This window comes from Branchiostoma lanceolatum, chromosome 4, assembly GCF_035083965.1.
Source record: "Branchiostoma lanceolatum isolate klBraLanc5 chromosome 4, klBraLanc5.hap2, whole genome shotgun sequence".
Lineage (NCBI taxonomy): Eukaryota > Metazoa > Chordata > Leptocardii > Amphioxiformes > Branchiostomatidae > Branchiostoma > Branchiostoma lanceolatum.
In genome coordinates this window covers 30,589,070-30,613,083 of record NC_089725.1, presented here as the reverse complement: position 1 = coordinate 30,613,083, position 24,014 = coordinate 30,589,070, and the positions used below count along the sequence as shown (strand labels likewise).

Sequence of the window (24,014 nt, the reverse complement as noted above, 5' to 3'; positions counted from 1 at the left end):
GACAGCCGTGCACTCTACAGTTGCGCCACACGACGCCACGCCACTGATTGTCCATCATAATTAGCAATTCAACCAATGATGAGAGAATGGCAATGAACTGCTCTTACCTGTCAATCAAAATTAGCGATTTGGGCAACAAGAGAACAGGATTTGACCTTTACGACATTAATCATTTTGGGTATGAAATATTTCCCAGAAGCAATGGTATGGGGGATGAACTACTAAATGCTTCCTGAGTACACAGCCGAACAAATAAATGAATAAAAATAAATAAATGCCTGAGTGTTCAAACCCTGTTACTATGCCTTTCTATATAAGGACTGTGTGCAACCTGAACCAATCAGAGCTCTTGCTTGATTTTCATGCAAATATTCCATTGCCAAATGTCTATTTTCCAATGGCAGTGCAACCTGAACCAATCAGAGCTCTTGCTTGATTTTCATGCAAATATTCAATTGCCAAATGTCTATTTCCCAACGGCAGCCTTGCCACCATAGATCCTAGAAGAATATGATAATGACTTTCTCTTTTCTCTCCTCCCCAGCATTACACCTCAGCCCAGGCAGACTTTAAGAAATCTCTGGAGAAAGACAGCAACCAACCGAACGTCTTACACTTCCTTGGCCTGGCTGTCTTCCACCGAGGAGCCTTGAGAGTGAGAGCAATCATGTCTTCTTGATTCACCAAGATTAGAATAAGATTCGTAAACTATAGGTTTGGAAAGACACAACAAATTGTGATTTTTTCTTTCCGTCAGTAAAAGTCAGTTAAAAGAAATAAACAAATCATAAGTAATACTGGTATCTATTAATATGCCATTTTAAACTACATTGTGAAGCTTAAGTGCTTATCCAGGAACAACTTTTAAAAGCCTGCTAAAGTGGCACTTTGGCATTGAATTTGCATTGGTTATGGGATAAGACAACAGCGAGAAGGTTAATATGGTTCCTCGAAATTTTGAAAATGTTGATTAAAGTACATAGAGAAGGGTACCAACAGCATGTACATGTATAAGCATAATAATGCCATGTGGTGTCTTTTCAAAGCTGTAGTGTAAACTTCTGATATTCTGCCTTCACTACCAGGAAGCGGCCAAGATCTTTGAGAACGTGATAAAGGCCAACCCTGAGTATGTGGAGGCAATAAGAAATCTTGGACAGGTGTACAGGTAAGAAACTTGAACTTGAAAATTGGACAGGTGAGCCTTTACTAGTGGTTGATACATAGAAACACCATCACCCAGACTAGGGGGCAGAAAGTGACCTAAAAACACATTACAGAAGTTTTAGAATAGCAACAGCAGATATTAACAGAATTAGATCTAACTAACTAACTCTAAGATTGACACAAACAAACCTTAAAGTTTAACTACTACTCAAAGTAAAGGATGTTAAACTTATATTCACAACTAGTTTGAAGCTATGAGAAGCTTTCTTTTAAACAAACCTTAAAATTACTGGTGGTAAATGCATACAATGAAATGGTAAAAGTGTTCATAGTAGCACCGCTTGTCATATTTAGTATCATGCTTTCTGCGTAGAATGTATGTCACTGTTATCATACATACTGCAATTAGACAAGCTTTATCTTTATGTATGGAATTCAGGAGGATTACTGGTGTGCTTATTAATAAGCTCTGATGGATATCTAATGAAGTAACAAAGCAACCCATACAGTTTGTATGTTGAACCCATGTATTGCTACATAGTGCTAGTGTATAGTGTATTTCTATACAGTGTGTTTTTAACTTGAAAGCGACCCATGCACTTTGCTGAATGTATGTACATATTGTATGTTGATCCCCAGGGAGCTCGGTGACTACGAGAAAGCCATGGAGCAGTTCAACACTGCGCTGATCCTCGATGACAAGCATGTGCAAGGGTACCAGTTCCGCGGCTCGCTGTACTACCACAGTGGCCGGCCGTTCGAAGCGTTACGCAACTTCAAAGTAAGAGGGGGACCCCTCGTGTCAACCGTGCCCAACATGAAACACGCTGGCTTGTTGTGACAAGTCTGTCTGTCTCATGAAGCTGGTATTGTGAGAACAGGCCTCCAAAATCTGTTTTGCAAATAGGTGCCTGGATATACCTAACCTAAAACTTTTAAGTGCGCAGAAAAAAATTTGGGTGCACAGCATATATATGAATAGATCAATTTAGCTAACTTTAAAATTTGAAAATATTACAATGAAGGTTTTCATATTTTGTCCGACAACTTACATGATTAATGTCAAGAATATACTGTCTACTAGTGTACAATAGTGGCATTACGTACGGAACCATATACATATATCTATGTCTATATAAAAAATTAGGTGCACAGCTCCAATTTTCGGTGCACAAAGGTGCACCTGCACCCAGTATTTCGAGCCCTGTAAAGTGATGCTTGCTGTAGGTCATCAGATCCACACACTTTGTCAATCTCAAACATCAGACTTATTTCTACAGCTGATTCTTGCAACACTAGACTAACTTCATTATTGTTGTTCGTTAATTTTGTTAAATATTTAGTGGTTAATTGGGTATTTTTATGTAGTAGTTGTTGAACTGGTAGCAGCTTCACTGTTGAGCTCCTCGTTTCAATTAGTTGGTATGCCGGTTTGGGCTGCACCCGTCTTTCGGAAAGGACATTAAAGCGGGTCTTATGTGTTCAAGGAGGTGCCTTGAGCATGTTAAACGGGAAGGGCTAGCAACCTCTCACTTTAAGAAGGTAATTTTCTGCCCTATGTGCAACTACATAAAGGCACTACAAGGGTCTGAATGAACCCTTTTTTGTATTGCATTGTCTTGATATGGGCAGAGAGCCTTACAGATAAAGGAGTAGATAACACATCTATTTTTTTTTTTTACAGAAATGTCTTGCATTGGAGCCGCACAACGAACCCTGTCAGTACATGACAGGCCTGTCCAACTCCGCAATTGGTCGCTTCTATCAGGGCATCAAGGCACAGACAAAGGTAAGAGTTCATCTTCATCTTGTAAAGAAGCACAGCGTTGAAACTACATGGGAGTTTAGAAACTTTTTACTGAACTTAACTGAAGGTGTTTTGGTGTGTCTGTTTGTGTTTTGGCATACTTTGGGCAGCAATAACTTTAGAAGCTATGCCTATGGATGGATTGTGAGGATATTTGGTATGTGAGTAGGTCTTTGGAAGACGAAAGTCTGTTTTGAGGTCGGTCTTCAAGATAAGCAGTGTCTTTTTGAATCCGAGAACCAAGAAATCAAATTGGTGTGGCTTCGCAGTGAAGAACCTGAACTTACTGCCTTAGGAGTGATGAAAGAACGAAGCAAAGCCTGAATGAAAGCCTGGGGGGCAGGCTTTTGTGCACACAGTTTTAGGGAGCAAATATATTATACAGATTCAAGTTTTTCTCACAGCCCTTTGTTTTCATCTTCCTTGATAAGTTCTACTTTAAAAAGTCCAAAAGCCGTTAGGAAATAATTGGCATAGCCAAGGAAAGAATCTTATTGCACAATCTTACTGCACAATGAAGAAACAACTGTACCAATAGTTGTGGCCCTCAGGTGGCTGATCAAGTTGGGTTTTCTCAGACGTCCCTTCTGTAAGTTGTAGTATCTGCACTGGTTTTAGTTTGTGTGTTGGTCTATTTGTGTTTCCAAATACTTTGACCAGGAATAACTTTGGAGCCTCTGGATGGATTGTGATGATATCTAGTATGCATAAGGTCTTGATAAAGGTCTGACGAAGGGCGAGGTCGGTTTTGGGGCCTTTTTTTTACATGAGATTCGTGGTCTATAGAGGATGTCCTCCATAAAATTTCCTCTCGATGGCCTAAGTTGTAGTGCCTCAGGGTCAGGTGTTTGTCGCTGGTGTGTGTCTCCTTGTCAACACCACTACTTACCTCGCTCCCCCTCGCTACCTCCCCTGCAACACTGCTCCCCATTGTTCCCCCGTTAATTACATCAGACCAACCACAGAAACACAACAGCTGACTACAGAGGGGCTGGTATGCTTGACTTTGTGTCCGACCCGGAAGTTTTGGGTTGCCTCCTTCAAAGGATTTGTTGACACTAAAGTGCTTGGAAAAAAGGTTGACCTTTTGGCTCAGTTTTCACACAAGGTTCACTCTTTTTGCTAGTACTTGGGTTTACAGAGTACCCCGAATAACAACAGCTTCGCTTTTAACTCAATGGTGTGACAATGTCAGTACAACGGCCATTTGACTGCCTTTCTGTGATTTTCTTATTGATTCAATTACCCAAAAATAACGAATTTATCAAATATAACTGACAGTGTCCTAATTTGTCATGATAGCATTATGTAAAAGGGACAAATTGTAGAATCAAAATCAATAAAATCTATTTTTCCGCTGTGTGACACCGGCTTTAAGAATATACATGCCATTGAAAGAAGCATGTTGTTTAATACGGCTTTGTGAAACTAAACTGTGTATCCAGTACGAAGCTGTAATATAAGGATTACGACACTGTGCCCTTGACATTCAGAAAATGACTGCCCAAAGTGAACATGACGGGTGTTATATGTATATCCACCATGATTAATAGGGTACAGCTGAGCAGAATAGCCTCCACAACAGGCTCCACAGCAGGCTATTAGCTGTGCTGCTGTAGGACCAATTCTGGGAGGCTGCTGTGGAGGCTATGAGCTGAGCTATTGTAGGACCGTCCTTAGGAGCCTGCCATGTAGACTATGAGCTGAGCCTGTTTAGGACCATCCTTAGGAGCCTACTGTTTGAGGCTTTGAGCTGAGCTGCTCTAGGCTGTCTTTAGGAGCCTGCAGTGGGGCTATGAGCTGTTGTAGGACCATCCTTAGGAGCCTGCTATTTGAGGTTATGAGCTGCTGTAGTACCGTCCTTAGAAGCCCGCTGTTTGAGGCTATGAGCTGAACTGCTGTAGCACCATCTATAGTAGCCTGCATACAGACTATGAGCTAAGCTGAGCTGTTGTAGGACTGTCTTTAGGAGCCTGCTGTGGAGGCTAGGACCTTAACTGCCGTTTGCCCATCCTTTAATATGAGCCTGCAGTGAAGGCTATGAGTCAAACTGTAGGAACGTCCTTAGCGCACATACCAGCTGCTATCACCATAGTAACAGGACATGCCATCAGGCACCCTTACACGGTGGGAGGTTTCGCAATATTGCTGGCATGGAAATCCTCGGATAGTTTTGGCAACACTGCGGACGTGTTGGGCTACAACTATGCCAAACAAACTCACATGGAGGACGCACAGTCAAACCTGTCCAAGAAGACCACTCAGGGGACCGATGAAATCTGGTCTATATGGACAGGTGGTCACTATAGACAGGATTTGTAATGCTTGTGTCAATGGGAATTATCTAAGGGACCATCGAAAAGTTGTAGCATTGGCCGCAGGTGGTGCTTATGTAGAGATGGTCACTTGTACAGGTTTGGCTGTACTGTAAATCTTCCTCTGTGGTATATTTGATTTTGAGTTCGTGATTTTTGAAACAATCATACCTACTAACTGGTACAAATATTTTCATTGTGTTACTACTATTGTTTCAAGAACAAACTCATAAGATACTGTATTATGAATTCTTTATTCTTGCCATGATACAAAATCTGGTTGCTGAAAGGAATTTTACAGTTTATGCACAATCAGGGTGGAGTAGTTATAACTGGAGCTATGATCGTGTAACCCAGACGCACAGTCCTGCCTTATGATGGGGTTACCAGGGTTCCTGGAGTAAGTCTTGCCTCTGCTTGGAGACATGTTGTGCCCAGAGTTAATCCTGAATGTGTCGTATGTGGGGCCCACAGTTATGGCCGACGTCAACATACCGGGGACATATCTCTGCCAAGTGCACATTCGTCACTGTCATGTCGCGCTTCCAGCACGTACATACCGTTCTCCGCCAGGAATCGTCGGCAGGTCGAACGGTATGGGTTGCCATGGCGACGCCCGTTGCCATGGCGACCAGAATCCCCACCTGTCCCCGGGCGTGTCCCGGTGCGTGATGCTTTCCTGACGGGCGGTGTTGTGTTTCCCTGCAGGTCATGCTAAACGAGCCGATCCCAGGACAGAAAGTCTCGGCGGAATACCAGAAAGTTTACTACCTGAGAGGTGAGTGATGTGGAGAAAAACCAACCCATTACACTTATGTATGACCACAAATACACACAGATGCATACACTCACGACCATATAAACTGCACACACACATATACACACTTGAACATCCATACAACACACACATTTTCACAGACACACACACACACATTTGTACGTACATGTGCACACTCACACAAGCTCCCACACAGACACACTCTTAGACATCAAGACACACACATGTATACAATGTACAAACAACACTCACATATACACCCACCCACTCACTGGCCCATTATCACTACAGTAACCCGATGAATTATACTTTCCTATCGTATGATCTGCCAAAGCATAATCATCCAATCATTACACTTTTACTATTATGCTACCATCATTAGTTAACAAATGTTGAGAGAATACCTAACTTTAAGTTAGTAGCTACAATGTATGTCCAGCTGAAAGGGTATTAAAGCGGTAACTATCAATATACAGAAACATACACAGAAGTTCATTGACACCTGTTTCCCCTTGAATGTGGGACTGCTCCATAGGGGCATCTATATCCACTGCAGGGGGCATCTATAAGCAGGCAGGGGGGCTATAAGCCACAGGGGGGGACCCATAAACCCAGCAGGGTACCCCCAAGGCATGCTGCTGATACAGCATGGTGTCTCGTGCACTGGGCAAAACTTCAGGGGTAAAAATAAACATTGGATACGACATAAACCCTTTAACTATAGACTAGGTTTCAGGCCGCACTCTCCAAGCAGATGTTGGTTGTGGAAAGTACTGTAAATGCAGAAATGTTCGTGGTGGTTTTATGTTCGCAGTTTTTGTTGTGAACTCTTCAGCAAAAGAGCTTAAAACCACCGTGAAACTTTTTGCCCACCTATGACTGTTGCGCTACTATTGTTTCAAACACGAACTTAAAACCTCCGTGAACACTCTTTTTTCTCCCTACTGCGAAATAAAAACCATGTGAACTTATTATATAATAAATAAGTTATGTTAACTGGATTTACAGTAATAACATGTCCTGTGCTGGATTCTTTGCAAGTGATAGCCACTCCACCTATCTGTCAGTTAAGCTTGACAGTCAAAAAAAATCTTACGGTACATTAACATCTTTATGAGTTTCATGAAATGGTTGAAATTCCATGGTTCAACTGCAACATTCTTGAGGAAAACAACAAATAAATTTAATTTACAATAATATTGTGCTTGACTTACAACTGACAAGTAAAGGAAATTTTAAAAATGATCCAAATTCCACCGTACTACATTTCATTCTGGAGAAAAACAACAACTTAACAAGGGGTATAGATAATTTGGGGGTATCTGTATGTAGTGTAAGCTAGTGTATACGCACAGTATATGTAATACTGTAACAGTGAAAGGCAGTGTATCTGCTTAGTATAATTATATGTGCATTGTAAGCTTAAGGGGTAAAGCAGTCACCCTCAGCTTAGATGAAGCCTAGCTTTTCCATAGCTAGTACATACCAGTAGTGCAATGCAGCTTTGCTATGGCTTGCATATTCAGCTAAGTGAAAGCTTAATCAAGTATTTAACTATGTGTATTGTGTAAGGTAGCGTATGTGTACAGTATATGTATGAAGTGTTCGGTAGTATATTTGCGTAGTATATGTGTGCAGTGTATTGTGCTTAGTATATTTCCATGTATGCAGTATATGTGTGCAGTATATGAGCTTAGTATATCTTCCTGTACGCTGTAAGCCAGTCTGCTCCGTCACCTGTTGCGTTGCCGTGCAGCTGTGACAACAGCCCGGGCCCAGATTAACCCCAGCAAAAATAACATAATTTACGAGCCCAAGTGGTGGCCCCAGCCCCGCCGTGTTTATCCACCAAGGCATGCGGGGGAATTTTGGAAGATGCTGCGCTCTTAAAACGGGAGTGCGCTTCAGGTGCCCGTTGGTATTTTAATAAGACAAGTTGCTTCATGACTGTAGGGAAGCTGTCCCTGCGTGTGAATGTGGAAAATGATAATCTCCATTGTAGTGATGACTAATTTCATAGAGTAGTGTACTGCTCTGTTCCCTATAAAAAGATATCGTCTTAAAACGGGAGTGCGCTTCAGGTGCCTGTTGGCATTTTAATAAGATGGGTTGTCCAGGGACTCTAGTGTGTGATGAAGCTTTCCCTGTGCATAAATATGGAAAATGATAATCCCCATGATTGGAATCACATATTTTTCTTTATAGGGTAGCATAGTGTTCTGTTCCCAAGAAATTAAAAAGATAGCCTCTTAAAACGGGAGTTCGTATCAGGTGCCTGTTGGTGTTTTAATATGAATGTGAATGTGGAAAATGATGATTATTAATCATGATGATCTCCATTGTAACATAGTTTTCTTTATCGAGTATCGTAGCACAGTTACCCTACAGTGACTTCTGCAGGGATCAAACCCAAAACCGCTCCCACGTTTTCAGAGATTTCTCCCTGAGAGATTCTGTCCAATTTAATTTTTAGCTGATACTATATAGTGACAGATATTGCATGAGTATGGATGGCACAATCCTCCATCAAGACTCGACATCCATTTTGGGGAATACATGTCCAAGTGCTCTGGTGCACCTTAAACCAAAACTGAAAGTGCACAAAAACGATTTGGAGTGCATAACAAGAATTGATTAAAAGTAGAATGTTAGCAAAACCCTACACAATATCTAGGTGTGCCGGCGCACCCAGAGTAAAAAATTAGGTTCAATTTTGGACCTTCAAAAATGTGTATACGCACCCAGTATCTGAAGCCCTGTCCATCCCAGCTAGCCTCCCCAACAACCTCTTAATGTACAGCCCCATGAAAATTCCGGCATGAGGGAGGTTACATAGCGGGGATGTGTGGAGGGCATGCCGGGCATAGCCGGGGGTTTTGGGCTGTGCCGGGCAGGGGGCCGGTATGCCGAGGCGAGGGCCGTCACGCTCCCTCGCAAATTTCAACCTCGTTGTCAGGACCCCCGGTATCAATTCTGATCGCTCGCTGTCTAAATTCAGCGACTACATGATCAAATTGGGACCTCGGGAGGCTTTTCTCTGTTTGATATGAAACTCCGAGCTATGTCGCAGATTGCAGCGTTAACCACACTCGTCCCAGACGTCCCCTCGTTAGTCCATGCTGGCAGGTGCACATTGGGATCCTTGCGGCTCAATTCTTTTAGTCATTTATTTATTTCCTTTTACAAGGGTGGCTCCATCAGTGACTGATGGAGACCCAAATAAAACAAACAAATTCTCTGGGCACCCTTTCTCAGTCCAGCAATACAACAATATAGACAAGGAAAAAACGGATTTCTACTAGCCTGGGTGCCATCTTACCTAGTTTACCAGGGCTTCCATACTTGCCCCCTCACAGACATGAGAAAATCTGTGAGGGAGCAAGCTTAAGTATTGGAGCCCAGGTAAACAAGATAGGATGGCACCCAGGCTAGATTTGTACATCAAATATACCAACAACGTTACCCATTATCCATAATCATATTCGTCAATCATGCAATGTCGTAAAGTTTGGAGGTCAAGCCACTCTCCTGCATAGCATTTTGAAAGATTGTGCAGATGATGCAGTTCTTACATCCAGTGGGCTCAGTTCACTCTAACTCATTACACCTCCACAAGCAATTGGTCTTCTTCCACATTCTAGTCTAACCAACCATCCTGACAGTTTGTAGACCCTTCCTTGCTATCTAATCGAATCCCAGTTGGCACGTGCCCGCGAAAGTGCTGCGTGCGCGGGGACGCGACTTTTGAAGTCTGTGGTATTTCGGACGGAGGCGGCGAGATCAAAAGACCGGAGGGTTTGCGTGATTGTGTCGAGTGCAAATAGCGGGGTCACCCAAATACTGCAGACGGTCGGTGTATCGAGTGTCGGACATGGTCAAGGGCAGGGGTAAGAAGGACACTGTCCCCTGGACCAGACACTGAACCTTCTAGATTTAATAAACCTGTTAGTCTAGACGATTGGTGCAGAAATTACTCAAATTCTGGTAAAACTAAAAGCATGAAACCTGGCATAAAAAAAGTGAAGCAGTAAAGCTCCATCGATAATGGAGCTTCACTGTATAGCGGAGTACCTCGGCCGATTTCTACTATTTTCCCAGCAATAGGACATGGCCTGGTAGAGGCTAGCATAAATGTCCCTCTTGTATAATACATATACAACATATTATATATTATACATAACTCTTATCTAATACATGTACAGTCAGGGCTAACCCTTTGTAATAGCCTTCTGCTAGTTGGATATCCCTGGCTGTACTTTTTTTGGAGCCAAATAAATAAGTCAAATCAAATCTGATACAGACAAGTTCCCGTTTTGTGTGCATCTAGACAAACGAACCTTTGATCACAAAACCTAATATCTGACCTTACATTTCCATCATTTGAAACAAGCAAGGAGAACCCAAATCATGCATACTAGACTATATAGTACTCACACTAGCTTCTATGTATTATATTTGTAGACCTAACGGGGCAAAATATGTATAGTAAAGGTCCTCATCATCAATAGAATATTGACTTGAACATTGGTCACATCTGTATCACTAATTGTTATTTCATAACACATGGAATGGAATTCTTGTCAGTTTTTCTATAGTCAGCTGTCACCAGCTATGGCTGTCTGACTGGTTTGCGCAATGTGTCGCTGTATTTTTGATACAGATACTAATACAAATATATTTCTGTTCTCAAATATTTGCTGGGATGTTTGTCAAAGAGTCAGTCTTGTACAGTAGCTCAGTATAGCCAAATTACATGACATTGTACTTTATTGTAAAGGCCACACAATTCATGACAAGGAAACTACACTAAAGTTTAAGAGCTAGGCTACTTCATATAATGAATGTTTATTTCAAATTCTTGCCCAAGGGCTAGTTGCAACATGATACAATGTGTAGAAAAAGGGTACAGACACTGAGACAGTGCAAGTTAACAATGGTGACAAGTGGAACAAGTGACTATTCTAAAAACTGCTACGGAATACAATCTAAGCTTTTTGGGTTCGACTTTTTTTTGGAACCAGTGGAAGACGAAGTGTCCCATGTTATAAGAAAAAAAGACTTGCAATAAGGTGCAACGAAGGCCTCTTGTTCATGACATGTTTCTGTGTCCCTCCAGAATACTCCAGATACACCCATGCCCACCTGTGTTCATGACATGTTTCTGTGTCCCTGCAGAATACTCCAGATACACCCACGCTCACCTGTGTTCATGACATGTTTGTGTGTCCCTGCAGAATACTCCAGATACACCCATGCCCACCTGTGTTCATGACATGTTTGTGTGTCCCTGCAGAATACTCCAGATACACCCACGCTCACCTGTGTTCATGACATGTTTGTGTGTCCCTGCAGAATACTCCAGATACACCCATGCCCACCTGTGTTCATGACATGTTTGTGTGTCCCTGCAGAATACTCCAGATACACCCATGCCCACCTGTGTTCATGACATGTTTGTGTGTCCCTGCAGAATACTCCAGATACACCCATGCCCACCTGTGTTCATGACATGTTTCTGTGTCCCTCCAGAATACTCCAGATACACCCATGCCCACCTGTGTTCATGACATGTTTCTGTGTCCCTCCAGAATACTCCAGATACACCCATGCCCACCTGTGTTCATGACATGTTTCTGTGTCCCTCCAGAATACTCCAGATACACCCATGCCCACCTGTGTTCATGACATGTTTCTGTGTCCCTCCAGAATACTCCAGATACACCCATGCCCACCTGTGTTCATGACATGTTTCTGTGTCCCTTCAGAATACTCCAGATACACCCACGCCCACCTGGATGTTCCAGCCAGAGAGTTCAGCCTCGACGCAGACCTCAATGGAGACTTTAAAGACAGATGGGCGAAAAACTTGATCTTTACTGTGGAGGTGAGCTTGGTGTAGCCTGGTGTTCATCCTATTGTAGCTCCAGTCTCCTCTGATTGCTTCCCTACAGAATAGACTGGCACCAGTCCTCATTCCAATGTTTTATTCTTTATTTTATCTATTTGCACATGTTAAAATCAAAGGGAACAAAAAAAGAACAAAAGTAAAACATACTGGGGGAAGAAAAAAGGCATGATGGCTTGTTCTACATCGTAGTTCTTGTTTGGCCCTTATCGTCTGGCATCATTTCGGGAATCTGATTATAATATTTCTCAGAAGCAGTGTAACAGAAATCAAACTGCCAAATTGAAATTGCTTATTCAAATACTGCCACCATGCCACTCTCTTTGCACGATGAACAGTGGACCACGGCTTCACATGTCATCCTAATGACTGAATCGGGGGCTTGAAACTTAATGATTCAGACAGGTCTTGCTTCTTAGATTCAACAGTTACCCATGCCCCTGACCGAGTCTGAAATCTGACCTCTGTTCTACAGAACTACACCGAGCAGCCAGGACTGCAGCCTCAGATCGGCGATGTCGTGACACCGGACTTCTCCTCCTACTCCCCCGAGGTGCAGAGGATGGTCTGCAGAGCCTACTCCCTCGGACAACTCATGCAGTTCACGGTATGACACCTGTCTACGAGCAGTGGTCAAAATACTCTTCCCGTCACAGTTGCTTGTCATACAACCAGATTAGGAATTAAAGTTGCCCAGTGCAGTGAATGAAACTATTCCTAGTGTATGACAATTATGATGCTGATTATATTTTGAGCTACTGTTAATTTGTTTATTTTCGCAGTATGATGGGAAAGGAGTTTTTTTATGGTGTTTGAAGTTTGCGGTTGATACAATTCTGTAATACTGTAGGAATACACAACACAAAATTGCGGTGTCATCATTTCTTGACAAGAGGTCACAATTAAACTGCAAAAATAACACCGTGAACATTTGAAGATTGACAGCAGTGTTTTCCACTTTTCAGGTGAATTATTTGACATAATGTTTAAATGTTTCCCATATTCCAGGTTGACGGGTACCTCCCCAACGTGCGTGTGCACACGGCGATGGGCCTGGCCGCCCTGGAAGTCATGCAGACGATGCAGGCCTTCTGGAAGGCACCAAAGACTTTTAAAACGCTGATGGGTAGGGAATGGGACTACTGGCTGCAGTGGTACCTCAAATATCATCCTGCAGGTACAGGTCTGAGAGACCAAATGTCAATGTGCCAGTACTAAACCTACTGGACATGACATGACATTACACTCAACCAAATATTCATTTTGTGACTAGTCAAAATCAAATTCTACCAAATGACCAAAAAACAACTGTATGGGCATGGAAATCAGCACCATCTTCGATTTGAGATCCTCTCGCAATTGGGCAGGTTCTCTGCATGAAACAGTGATTAAACTACTCAAACCTGAACCCCTGTACCTGTACCTGTAGTTTTTGAGATCCGCTCGCAATTGAGCCGGTTCTCTGCATGTGTTACTCATTGTCCCAAATGTACATGTACATTCTGTTAATGTTTCTATCATCATTGAAAGTCACAGGTTGAACTTAAACCTGAACCTCTGTACCTGTAGTTTTTGAGATCCTCTTACAATCAAGTACTGCATGTAGGTTCTCTGCATGAGATACTGATGGTCCAAATCATCATTCTAGTTAATGTCTCTGTCATCATTCAAGATCATAGACCACTTATATCTAAACCTCTGTACCTGTACCTGTTGTTAATACTATACTGTAGGTACACATCCTTACATTTACTTGCTACTTACTAAATGTTACCATCATACAATTGTATCTGTTTGGTCCCATGATTGTGGAGTTAGGCATTATTGTCTTCTTCTCCAGTGGGACTTGTCAAATGTTGAGGTGTAGTTTGACATCAATGTGTGTTTGAACTGTAGTTGAACTGAAAGTTTTATCAGTTTGTAATTGGTCAAAAGGGAAATGATTGCCCTTGATTACTAATATCCAAGGGCAGACATTGTAGTAGTTCTAATCATCTTTTAACTTCATGTGTGTTCCCTTGATTGGAATGATGTAAAAGGAGTGTTCCATTCAGTGGGCAGGCTGCAAAATGCTTTTACTTGCACAAAAAACTGTTCATCAATTAATTAACTAATTAATTCATTCATTCATAATGATTGTCTTTGATTGATATTGTGTGTAAAAACAATGATATGATATTAAATTATCCTGTTTGAACTCCCTTGCAGGTAAAAAGTTCCATTGGCGAGACATTTTTGATTCAGCGGTCAAGTGGAGAAGGTGGGTTCGGGTTTTAACTCAAACACTTCGTCTCCTTTGCAGCAACAACCCGGTTGTCATAACGTTTGACTTTTCTACTTGTTTTTTTAATCATAGATTTTCATTTGGATGGGAACTGTAGAGGGGGAAATGTTAGCGAGGATTTGATTTCGCGTTAGGAAGAAAATAGAGTGTAAGCAGTGGTTTTAGATTCGCGCACGTGGTTGAAACAAGGAAGTAAGTGGGCATAAGACGGAACAAAAATTTGTGCGGTGGTTTTAAGTCGACTCTTCATCGCGAAATCCATGAAATTAAAACTACTGCAAAGATTTCCCCTTTTACAGTATTTTTAGCCCTTCGTAACCCTTGAAGGTCAACACGACTTAAGCTCTGAGACTTGTTATGCATTAAAGATGTCTTTTCTACTCCTCACGACTAATGCATCCTAAACGTCTGCCCACCCAGACTAGTTGATCCTGAGCAGCCTGTGTTGTGGCTAGACTTGATGCCGGCTAAAAGCGTGGACGCCGGCTTCAACAACTTCATGAATATGATCAGGTAAGGACTCCTTTCCAGTAGACAAGGATTGCTGAGCAACTGTGCGGTAGCCCTTTAATAGACGTGTGAGACCCTTGATTTCATAATCGAAATGTATGATGCAAGATGTAATGATGTTCGTCCATCGTAGTCGATGAAGACCTCGACTTCAGTCGCCCTTGTGGGTGCGGGAGTGGCTGATCAGTCCAGTTCTTGCACGGAAACACTGGCCACAGGTGCTGCACTGTAGGCTGGGTAGTGATAAAAGACTACAAAGATGTAAAAGACAACAAAACATACAAAAAAAGAAGAGAATTTGTTCTTTAAGTTTTTATCTATGAAATTCGTTGGTTGATCTTTTAAATCTTTGGTCGCACAGCGGTCTCAGCCTTTAGTAGAAAATGGGACCGTGGAAACTAAAATGAGAAACAGCTTGTTTTACTAATTATAGGATAGTTCACATTGCTATTATCATACTCATTTTCTGGAAAATATTGTCTATTATCCCTATACAAACTGGAATTTTAAAGCTGTGGCTATGTAATTAATCTTAAATTAACTGTTTAAACTGGTTTTTAATATAGTTTGTTTTTAAAGTTGATGTTGATGTTCTGTTTCAGAGGGCAGGTGACAAACATACGGTATAGCGGCTACCTGGACACGACCTTCAAACTCACCAAACAGATGGTCATGCACTACCAGGAGTGAGTTAGTCTCCCTTGTTCGTCGTGGTCTGTTGAAACTTGAAAAACATACCCGTACATAGCTAACATCTCATTAATGATAGTAATAGTCTTCGAAAAGAATTGTGTGGGCTGGAATAAAGTTCTAAACGGGAACTATACGCAGCTACCAGCGTCTTTTCTGAAGATGTGGCGTGAGTGTGTGCGGTTGGTTTGAGGTTGTCCTTACTATTTACCTACCAGTCTATGAAAAGAATTGATATGTCAAAACGTTGTGAAGATGATGTGGTGAAGTTGGAGTGACGTTTTTGTCCCAGTGTGGTTGCTGCTGTCGTCGTACCGTGTTTGTTTACTGTTTGAACTTTTGTTTATTCATGAGAAGCTCAAATCAGCTTGCAGGCTATTTTTCATTGAGGTCATGAGGGCAAAATATAACAAAAATAACATGTTATAACATGGGCCGGCTTATCCCGGTACACCCTGAGCCTCACTTTGGTGCATGACCCCCAGCTGACCCCTGGGAATTCAAAATGGCCGCCGTAACTGGAAAGAGGTCTATTCCCTGTTGGTTACAGAGTTAGGCAGCAGGGAGAAGGTTAAGTAAACATCCTAAATATCTAAAAACGGTGATATCCTTACACATACACATAGTGTGGTATCACGAAAACACATAACATGATGAAAGTTGGCATATGGTTCATGTCCGTTCGTTCTGGTTATTTCTTCGTTTTCAGTAAACTGACACAGCTTGCAGCGGTAACCGCCGCGACGGGAGCCCAGATCCAACTGCCGCTCAAGTATGTTTCTGTCCCTTACAAAAAACATGGTACCGCAGTGACTGGGAGAAGTGCCCTCTGTCTGCTCCCACCGGTACTGCAGCTGGGAAAAGGGCCTTCTGCAATCAACTACAACTGTATCTACTGTGTCTAACCCTCCTTTATTTCCCCCGACTGTTCAGGCACGGTGGCGGTGCGCTGCTTCTTCTGCGGGTTTCTCTGCATTTAGACTAAGCACATCTACATGCATTAACCCCCACACTGCTGCTGTACACATGTATGCTGTAACAAATGCAGTCTCAGTGCACTCTTGGCAGAGAAAGGGTTAATGAGTCACATTATGACTCACTGTGAAGTCTAATCTCCAAGCAGATGTAAGGATCTGGATCAGTTGTTGTGTTTTAGGCTACGTATTTAGTATGTATTTCTAGTACCCGGTAGTTCACCTGATCAACACTTATATACAAAAAAGGAGTACTAAATATCATTGCAATAATATGCGTAAGACAGTGACATTAAGCTGGATCCTTACATCTGCTTGGAGATTACACCTTTGTGCTGGACTAGCTCCAGCGAACACAGAATAGATACTGTAGAAACATCACACTCTAACCCATCGCTACCATAACACCAAAGATAACAAACAAACAAACAAGCAAAAACTAACCAGCAAATTAATCAGTCACAGAGGCTGAGAAGGCTTAGCGTCCCCCGTTGTTGTGTATTTCAGACTCCCGCACCCCAACCTGAAAGCGGAGATCAGCAAAACCCAGAACTGCGAGGAGCTCTTGGAAGTCATGAAGGTACTGAACTTTAAAACAACTACTGTCTTTTCATTTGTTTTCATGGGATCTAAATCTGTGGTAGGACGGGAAAGGTGGTTTTTGCGGTGTTTTTAGTTACTGTAATTTTTGTCTCTTTCACTGTAACTTTATGTTTACTACATATGTACTTTCACGGTCACCTCTGTACCGTGAACTTACATGTATCATCACCGTGAAAAAAACCTGTTGTTATTATCAATGATTCCTTCACACGTCCGTTCTGTAAATCACTTGCCCCCACCGTGAAGTTAAAGTTCAGTCAATTTTCCTTACACCGTAAAATTTTGGTACGGTGAAGATAAAGTGAATTACAGTAGCTGTTGAAACAATTCTGTTGTACAGTAGAAATTGGAAACGCATATTTGCGGTGTCACCATTTTGCGGTGGAGAGTTCAATGCAAAAATAAAACCACCACAAACATTTCCAAATCTACATTCTGTAATTTTCGTTCTTTGCATGTAAGTTGATTTCCAATAATTAATATAAAATGATTGTTTGTGGTGTAAACCGTGGTCCACCAAATGAGGAGGGCTGTAAAATAGCCAAAAATTTGGTTTGTTTGTTCTGTTATGTTATGTTGTTATGTTGTTTAACAGTTTATGACTTCACAATTTTTGTTCTTGTGCAAAACTTCACATTCTATTCACATGCTGCAAAGTTGGATGCATTGGTAGTAAGTGTTGCAAGGTGGAATTTTTATGCTCTCAAAAACATTAGACCTCCGGTAGTGTGGAACACTTATAAAGTTTGCTGAGGCCACACCAATTTAATTTCTTGGTTAACAGATTTTTTTTTTTCAATTTTAGCCCAAAAAAAAATCATGAAAACAGAAGGCTGGGGTGAAATCTTGCACCTGACCCTGTTCACTCCCTGACATTGCGTGCACTTAAGTACAAACTTTCCTCTGAGATTCTGTTTTCCTGTTGATTTTCCAATCTAGCATTTTTTTTAAAATTCCAAAATAATTAAAATGGTGTGGCCTGAGCAGATATGGACATTGCAAAGCTCATAGGCATTGCAAGAGGGCGCTTCTTACCAGCTAAGCCTGGAGTTCTGCAGCCAGAATTACCAAGATTTAGTACATGTAGATTGCAAGAATTTTGACTAAACTGATTAGAAGAAGGATAGCACAATGATTGAAGCTACAGAAGATGTAGTACCTGTTAATGTTGCAAGGGGAAGTTAATAGTCAAACAGTAGAATCTATAAAACATTGAGTGTGAAATTCACATCTATAGATTGAGGAGTCTTTTATTAATTTGTTTTTCAATTTCTTTATTTAGTTCCTTTCGAACCAGTTAATCAATGATTAAGAATACCATGGAAATAGCTGAACATTTGGTTAAATTGTTCTTTGTTATGTTGTATGACCGTTTGACAATTTTTTTTCTTGTGTAAAACTTTGCATTCTACTCATGCTGCAAAGTTGGATGTAGAACCAGTAAGTGTCGGAAGGTGGCAGTTTTTGTGTTCTCAAAAAACATTAGTGGAGTTTTCTAGTATAGTGGAACACTCATATGATGTTTGCTTAGCAGACATGGAGAATGCAATACCCATAGTTGCTGCAAGGTGGCTCTTCTTACCAGCTATCCAAGGTGTCTGCAGCCAGAATTACCAGTGCAAGATTTAGCATTGTGAGAATTTCAACTTAACTGATTAGAAGAGCGATAGCACAACGATTGAAGCTACAGAAGATGAAGTACCCGTAAATGTTGAAAGGGGATGATTTTGACCAAAAAGTTGCATCTAAATTTTTTAGATCTTTTTAGTTTAAAAAAAATTCCTTTCATTTAACTCAATCATACCTGTACATCGAAGACTGAAAATAAATAGTATGATAGCACAATATTCAAATATGCACTTGTCAGGAAGACTTAAGTATAAGATAGGTCGTAAAGACCATAATGTCAAAGATTGGATAAAGCGATAATGTGTTTTTTCTTGTACGGTCACATTGTTTCTGAAAAAAGGGAAGAACATGTATTTCTCATCTGTTCTTCCATTGTATCCGTTGTTGGTCCATGTTTGAAATATTACATATTTAGTAACAGATAGTAAAACAGAGCGAGGAGAGTTTTTTTTTGTTTTTTGTCCCTGCAGAAAAGCGGCAGCAGCACGCAGAACGGGTTCATGGTGGGCACGCACGTCCCGAGCCTCAAGGACAAGAAACGCAACAACTTGAACAAAAACTACGACGGGCTCATGCTCACCCTCAGCGGAGACACGTAAGGCTTCCTGGAGTTTTCTCTAGCTTCTGAATACCAAGTGATTATGTTCAAATTCTTATAATTATCTACTAATGAATGAGTTCCAAGCATAATATTATTTTCATAATTTGTATGAGTTTATTTCTGTCAAGTATTTTTGTGTTATTTATTTTGATTAATGCCTGTGCCATGCGTGTCTATATATGTTTTATGTTGAAAATTGAATAAATAGAACGTGGAAAAAAACAAACTTTTGAATACCACCAGTAGATATTGAGCGTCTGAGTACAGAATGTCTATGGATATTGTAAGAGCTGGGTTTGCTTCATGTTCAGTGTCACTGCTTTAAAGTCTTAGCCAGCTGAAGATCACTGCAATTTTCAGTTGTGGAATTGAAGGCTTTACTGACTGTTGTACTCTGTATTCAGAGTTTTTTTATCTACTGGTAGCTTAGAATTTGAGTATGCTATTTAGCCCTCCAAATCACAACCTACATCTCTTAGATATATCCTCCTCAGCAAATTCAATTGAAGGGTTTTATAAGTTGCATACCTGTTGTCATGTTCATTCTTTCTTTGCCTGTTATACTGAAAATACTCAATACTAAATACTGGTTGTCTAACCTTCATTGATGTATCTTCATTGGTGATTTGTGTTTTTTATCCTCCAGGGAAGGAAACATTCTGTTTTCCATGGACACCGCCACGACAAAAACTCGCACAAGCCAATACCACTCAGAGATGGAGTGGATCTGGAACCGCATCACCGACGAGGTTAAGAAGGGCGGGAACGGAATGGTGAGGAGGGATTTTGTTGGAAAAAATTACAAGGGGGAGCGCTGGAAGGGAGCGGAGTGATCAAGCGTGGGGATGGTGTGGAAGGGGCGTTTTCCACAGTGTGACATTTTAGAGATTTTCAAAGTTAAAATGGGGCATTCTAAGGCTTCTAGAAGGGGAAGATTACTGTCAGATTGGTCACAGTTGAAGACTGTGGCCACATGTGACCTAGCAGCATCGCTGGTCAATCAGAATTTTATGCTCGTGATCTAGAATCTCAGCTCCCCAGGGCATGGGGGTGCAGCGCCCCTGTTCCCCTGTTTAGATTAAGCCCTGGTGAGGACGGGAGGCATCAGCCTATTCTAGCTCCGGGTTGCTCCTCTGATGGCTTTGCTTGCCAATGAGGGTTGCACTTGTTAATAAAGAACCTTCTCCCTGCTGCCTAATGCTGTAACTAATAGAGAATTGGGTGTAAAACGGCTACTTTAGTGTGCTAAAGGTTAATAGAGAAACGATTGGCATTTGAATATTCTTCTAAGTTCTGATTGGCTCCGAGTCACATGTCCATCATAACGTCATGGTAACGGGGATCGAAGATGGACCTCAGGATTTTCTCAGTTGCTAACAAAAGTTATGGCATGCTATCTGAAACTTCTGACCGTTAGGCCACACCAATTTAATTTCTCGGTTAACGGATTTTTGATTTTAGCAACAAAAAAAATCATGAAAACAGAAGGCCCAGGGTTGAAAACTTGCACCTGACCCTGTTCACTCCCTGATACTGTGTGCACCAAAGTAAAAACATTCCTCTGAGATTCTGTTTTCATGTTGTTTTTCCAATCTAGCACTTAAAAAAATTTTTTTTTAGTCCGTTAACCAACAAAATTGGTGTGGCCTTAACTAAAGTTATCCAGTCGTTTTTTGTGAACTTTCCTGGTTCAGGGTTTTGTGACTAATACTTTTACAATAGATGTCATATCCATAATTACTCATAATAACCCTATCATATAGAGTTAGGACGTTTGATATAACATATTCGTACCGTCTGTTCTAACATGTCTGATGTAGGGTTGGACACCCCCGGAGGGAAGTGGACTGGCCCCGGGTGGAAGCAAACAGGTGTTCAGTAGATAATAATGCACAGACTGGTCCATGGCCAGTGTAGGGGTGTGTTATGTGAAGGTGTTTTGGCCTTTAGGGTGAGCACCACTGTGATGTGATGCACCATGACACGAAACGTAGTGTGCTTCGGTCTAGTGTCTAGCAATGCTTCTTCAGGCACCAAGGTACCTTTAGGTGTAACACACCAGTTTCTGTACAGTAGGCACAGGCTGTGTAATACCCCATTCATGCTCAAAAAATTGAATCGGATTAAACATATTACTCCGATAGAATTGATCCGATCGTGATTGATTTTTGCAGTGTGAACGCTCCCAATCGGATTGGTTTTCCCCGGATTGGATTATTTGCAATCCAACTTTCGGAGGTAGTTTGGGGAGGATAAAACCAATCCAATCCGATCAAAAATCAAGTGTGAACGCAAGCCAATCAGATTGCCGGGGATTTCGGCTGGTTCCGGGGTGTGAGGTCATGCATCCGGGTTCGCATCGCGCAGGAAAACAAACCCAAGCCACACCAGATCGCTCCGTCTTGTTTTGTCAACGTCAACAATGCCCCGCAAGACAGATCCAACTCGAATCATCACGGCGTACTCTAATCCACTTGGCGAAGAACCCAAAAATCAATTGCGATCGGATCATTTCAATCGTATTCAATGTTTAATCCGATCCATTTTTTTGAGTGTGAGCGGGGCTAAGACAGCACTGTAAGGTGTGATCCATTCACACCAGGATGGACCCTGCTCTTTTCGATAATTGTGGTGGGCTATCAAACATGCTCGAGGTGTGGCTCCCCCGAGACATGGGCCTCACTCACCGGCTTTACATCCCATCCCTGCCCAAAGCTAGGCACATACCCCATTCATACTAAGTCGCGCAAGTCGCATTCGGGCCAAATCGCCCGGAGTCGCATACCGTCACACCAGTGGTCGAACGAGCATGAGTTGTAAAATCGCGTCCAACAGCCAAGTCGAATCTAGCTACATTCCTTGTAGTTTGAACAGCGACGGACACTTAATTCAATTGCTACCACTCTTACAACTGTTCAATGACCTTCTTGTACTTCATCTTGCAGATGTAAACCACCTCCCAGAGGTAGTTTCGCTGCAATGCGCATCGGGCGTTTTCAAATGCGACTTGGAGCGTTCATACTAGGCCACATCAATGCGGCTTTGGCGATTTCGGCGACTTGCGCGACTTAGTATGAACGGGGTCTTACATATTTTCACCTGGAAAATTACTAGTAGTTGAGGCGAGTGGTGAAATAGGTGTTTAGTGCCTTTCCTGAGGGCACAACATTGAGGCCTGCTAGGGGTTCGAACCTAGAACAACTACAACTACTTCTGGAAGTAATCTCCGAATTCAATCCAGTTGTAAGGGATTGAGTCATGTCTTCGAATATTGTTAACCTGGATGCCTAACCTTCATAAACATGTATCTTTAGATTCTATGTCTAGAATCAACCCTAAACCACCTTGCCACCCTGTCAGTTTTAAAATAGCCCACCTCACGCATGTTGTAGAACCCAACCCACTGCCCACAGGGTATCGCAGGCCTCCCTTTTTGGTGAACCACGGCAGCTTGCCTGTACTGACAGTGTTCTGTCTCATGTTTCAGGACGTCGACACCCTTGTCAACACCATCCTGTACCTGGTCTACTACTTCTACAACCTGTTGCCCCTGTCACGAGGGTCAAGGTACAGTATAATTAACTTTTTAAAAAACGTCTGACTGTTTAAAAATTTTATCTGTTAGCGTATGTACAACTGTATTCTCTTGTTTCATGTTTCTGTATTGTATCTTTTGTTTATCTGAATAAAGTTTGAAAAAAAAAAATTAAAAAAAAAAAAAAAAAATTTATCCAGTTGCTTGAGTAACTATTTTTGGCGTATCTTATTATCTGGATGTCTAACATTCATCAGCGTATAATTAGCTTTGTCCATGAAAATTAGTTTTATATACTTGGCCCATGAATAGCAGTTTCATCTGGTTAAGACTGTTTGATAAACTTTTCAATGTAGGAAATTTTTAACTGTTGTATCCTGTATAGTTGTACTGTAATTTGAGATCATGTTGTATCAGCAGTGTTGTAGCATACATGGTTGTAATTTGAGACTGACCCACCATGTTGTATCAACAGTGTTGTAGCATACACGGTTGCCATGGGGATGCTGATGGCTCTTGGGAAGGAGGTCACGGGGAAAATTCCACCTGGAAAGGTCAGTACCAACTTCTTCACCTTCAGTTCATAACCTCTGTGCAAGTTTCATAGTTAGTTTCATAGCTTTCATGAAGGTATTGTTTTCAGTGTGTCTGTCTGTCTGTTTGTGCCTCCAAAATACATTGGTCAGCATAACTCAGGAAGCTATGGATATATTGTGATTGTACATGTACCTATCAGGTAGGTAGCTCTTGGGAAGAAAAAGGTCAAGGTGGATATTGGGCCTTCTAGCAGCTTTTCTTCATACTGCAGCAGAACTTCCTGTTGTTGTACCTTGTCTGTTTTTTAAGTAGTCTGCTAGTTTACCGCTACAAGACAAATAAAAATACTCTGTTCTCCTTTGTCAGATGGTGGATATGGAAGCCATGCTGATAGGCAGCCCAGAATCCTTTGCAAATGAAGTAAAAGACTGGATGAATCTAAAAAGGTAACGTGAACCTTCCCTTCTCTCCTGCAACTGATGAACTCAAAGTAAAACTTGCATAACCAAAATTGATTTAGCTTGTTCACTTGACAGCTTAAGGTCGATTTCATTGCGTACCTTGTTCAAAGTGCCAAATTAAGATAAAGTTCTGGTTGTCAAATTTTTTCTGTGTGGTAGACAAGGCAAGAGTACTGTAAAATCTATACAATTCAGTCCCGATAAGGACTGCAAGGTTG

At 41.6% G+C, this 24,014-nt stretch overlaps 1 protein-coding gene across 4 annotated transcripts in view; it reads left to right on the top strand.

Annotated features, from left to right (window-relative positions):
- Positions 1–24,014, top strand: part of LOC136433985 (tetratricopeptide repeat protein 13-like) — a 36,332-nt gene that overhangs the window by 9,167 nt on the left and 3,151 nt on the right. The window contains exons 8-26 of one of the 4 annotated variants that reach the window (XM_066426626.1): positions 545–655; positions 1,086–1,168; positions 1,807–1,948; positions 2,852–2,956; positions 5,998–6,067; positions 11,833–11,951; positions 12,448–12,579; positions 12,981–13,149; positions 14,181–14,232; positions 14,677–14,769; positions 15,369–15,452; positions 16,166–16,228; positions 16,938–17,010; positions 19,133–19,257; positions 19,910–20,036; positions 21,084–21,134; positions 22,751–22,830; positions 23,274–23,352; positions 23,702–23,781. In XM_066426626.1, the coding sequence (XP_066282723.1) occupies positions 545–655; positions 1,086–1,168; positions 1,807–1,948; positions 2,852–2,956; positions 5,998–6,067; positions 11,833–11,951; positions 12,448–12,579; positions 12,981–13,149; positions 14,181–14,232; positions 14,677–14,769; positions 15,369–15,452; positions 16,166–16,228; positions 16,938–17,010; positions 19,133–19,257; positions 19,910–20,036; positions 21,084–21,134; positions 22,751–22,830; positions 23,274–23,352; positions 23,702–23,781 (1,838 nt within the window). The remainder of the gene's footprint in view (positions 1–544; positions 656–1,085; positions 1,169–1,806; positions 1,949–2,851; positions 2,957–5,997; positions 6,068–11,832; positions 11,952–12,447; positions 12,580–12,980; positions 13,150–14,180; positions 14,233–14,676; positions 14,770–15,368; positions 15,453–16,165; positions 16,229–16,937; positions 17,011–19,132; positions 19,258–19,909; positions 20,037–21,083; positions 21,135–22,750; positions 22,831–23,273; positions 23,353–23,701; positions 23,782–24,014) is intronic. The other 3 variants (XM_066426627.1, XM_066426629.1, XM_066426628.1) reach the window with 3 other exon arrangements.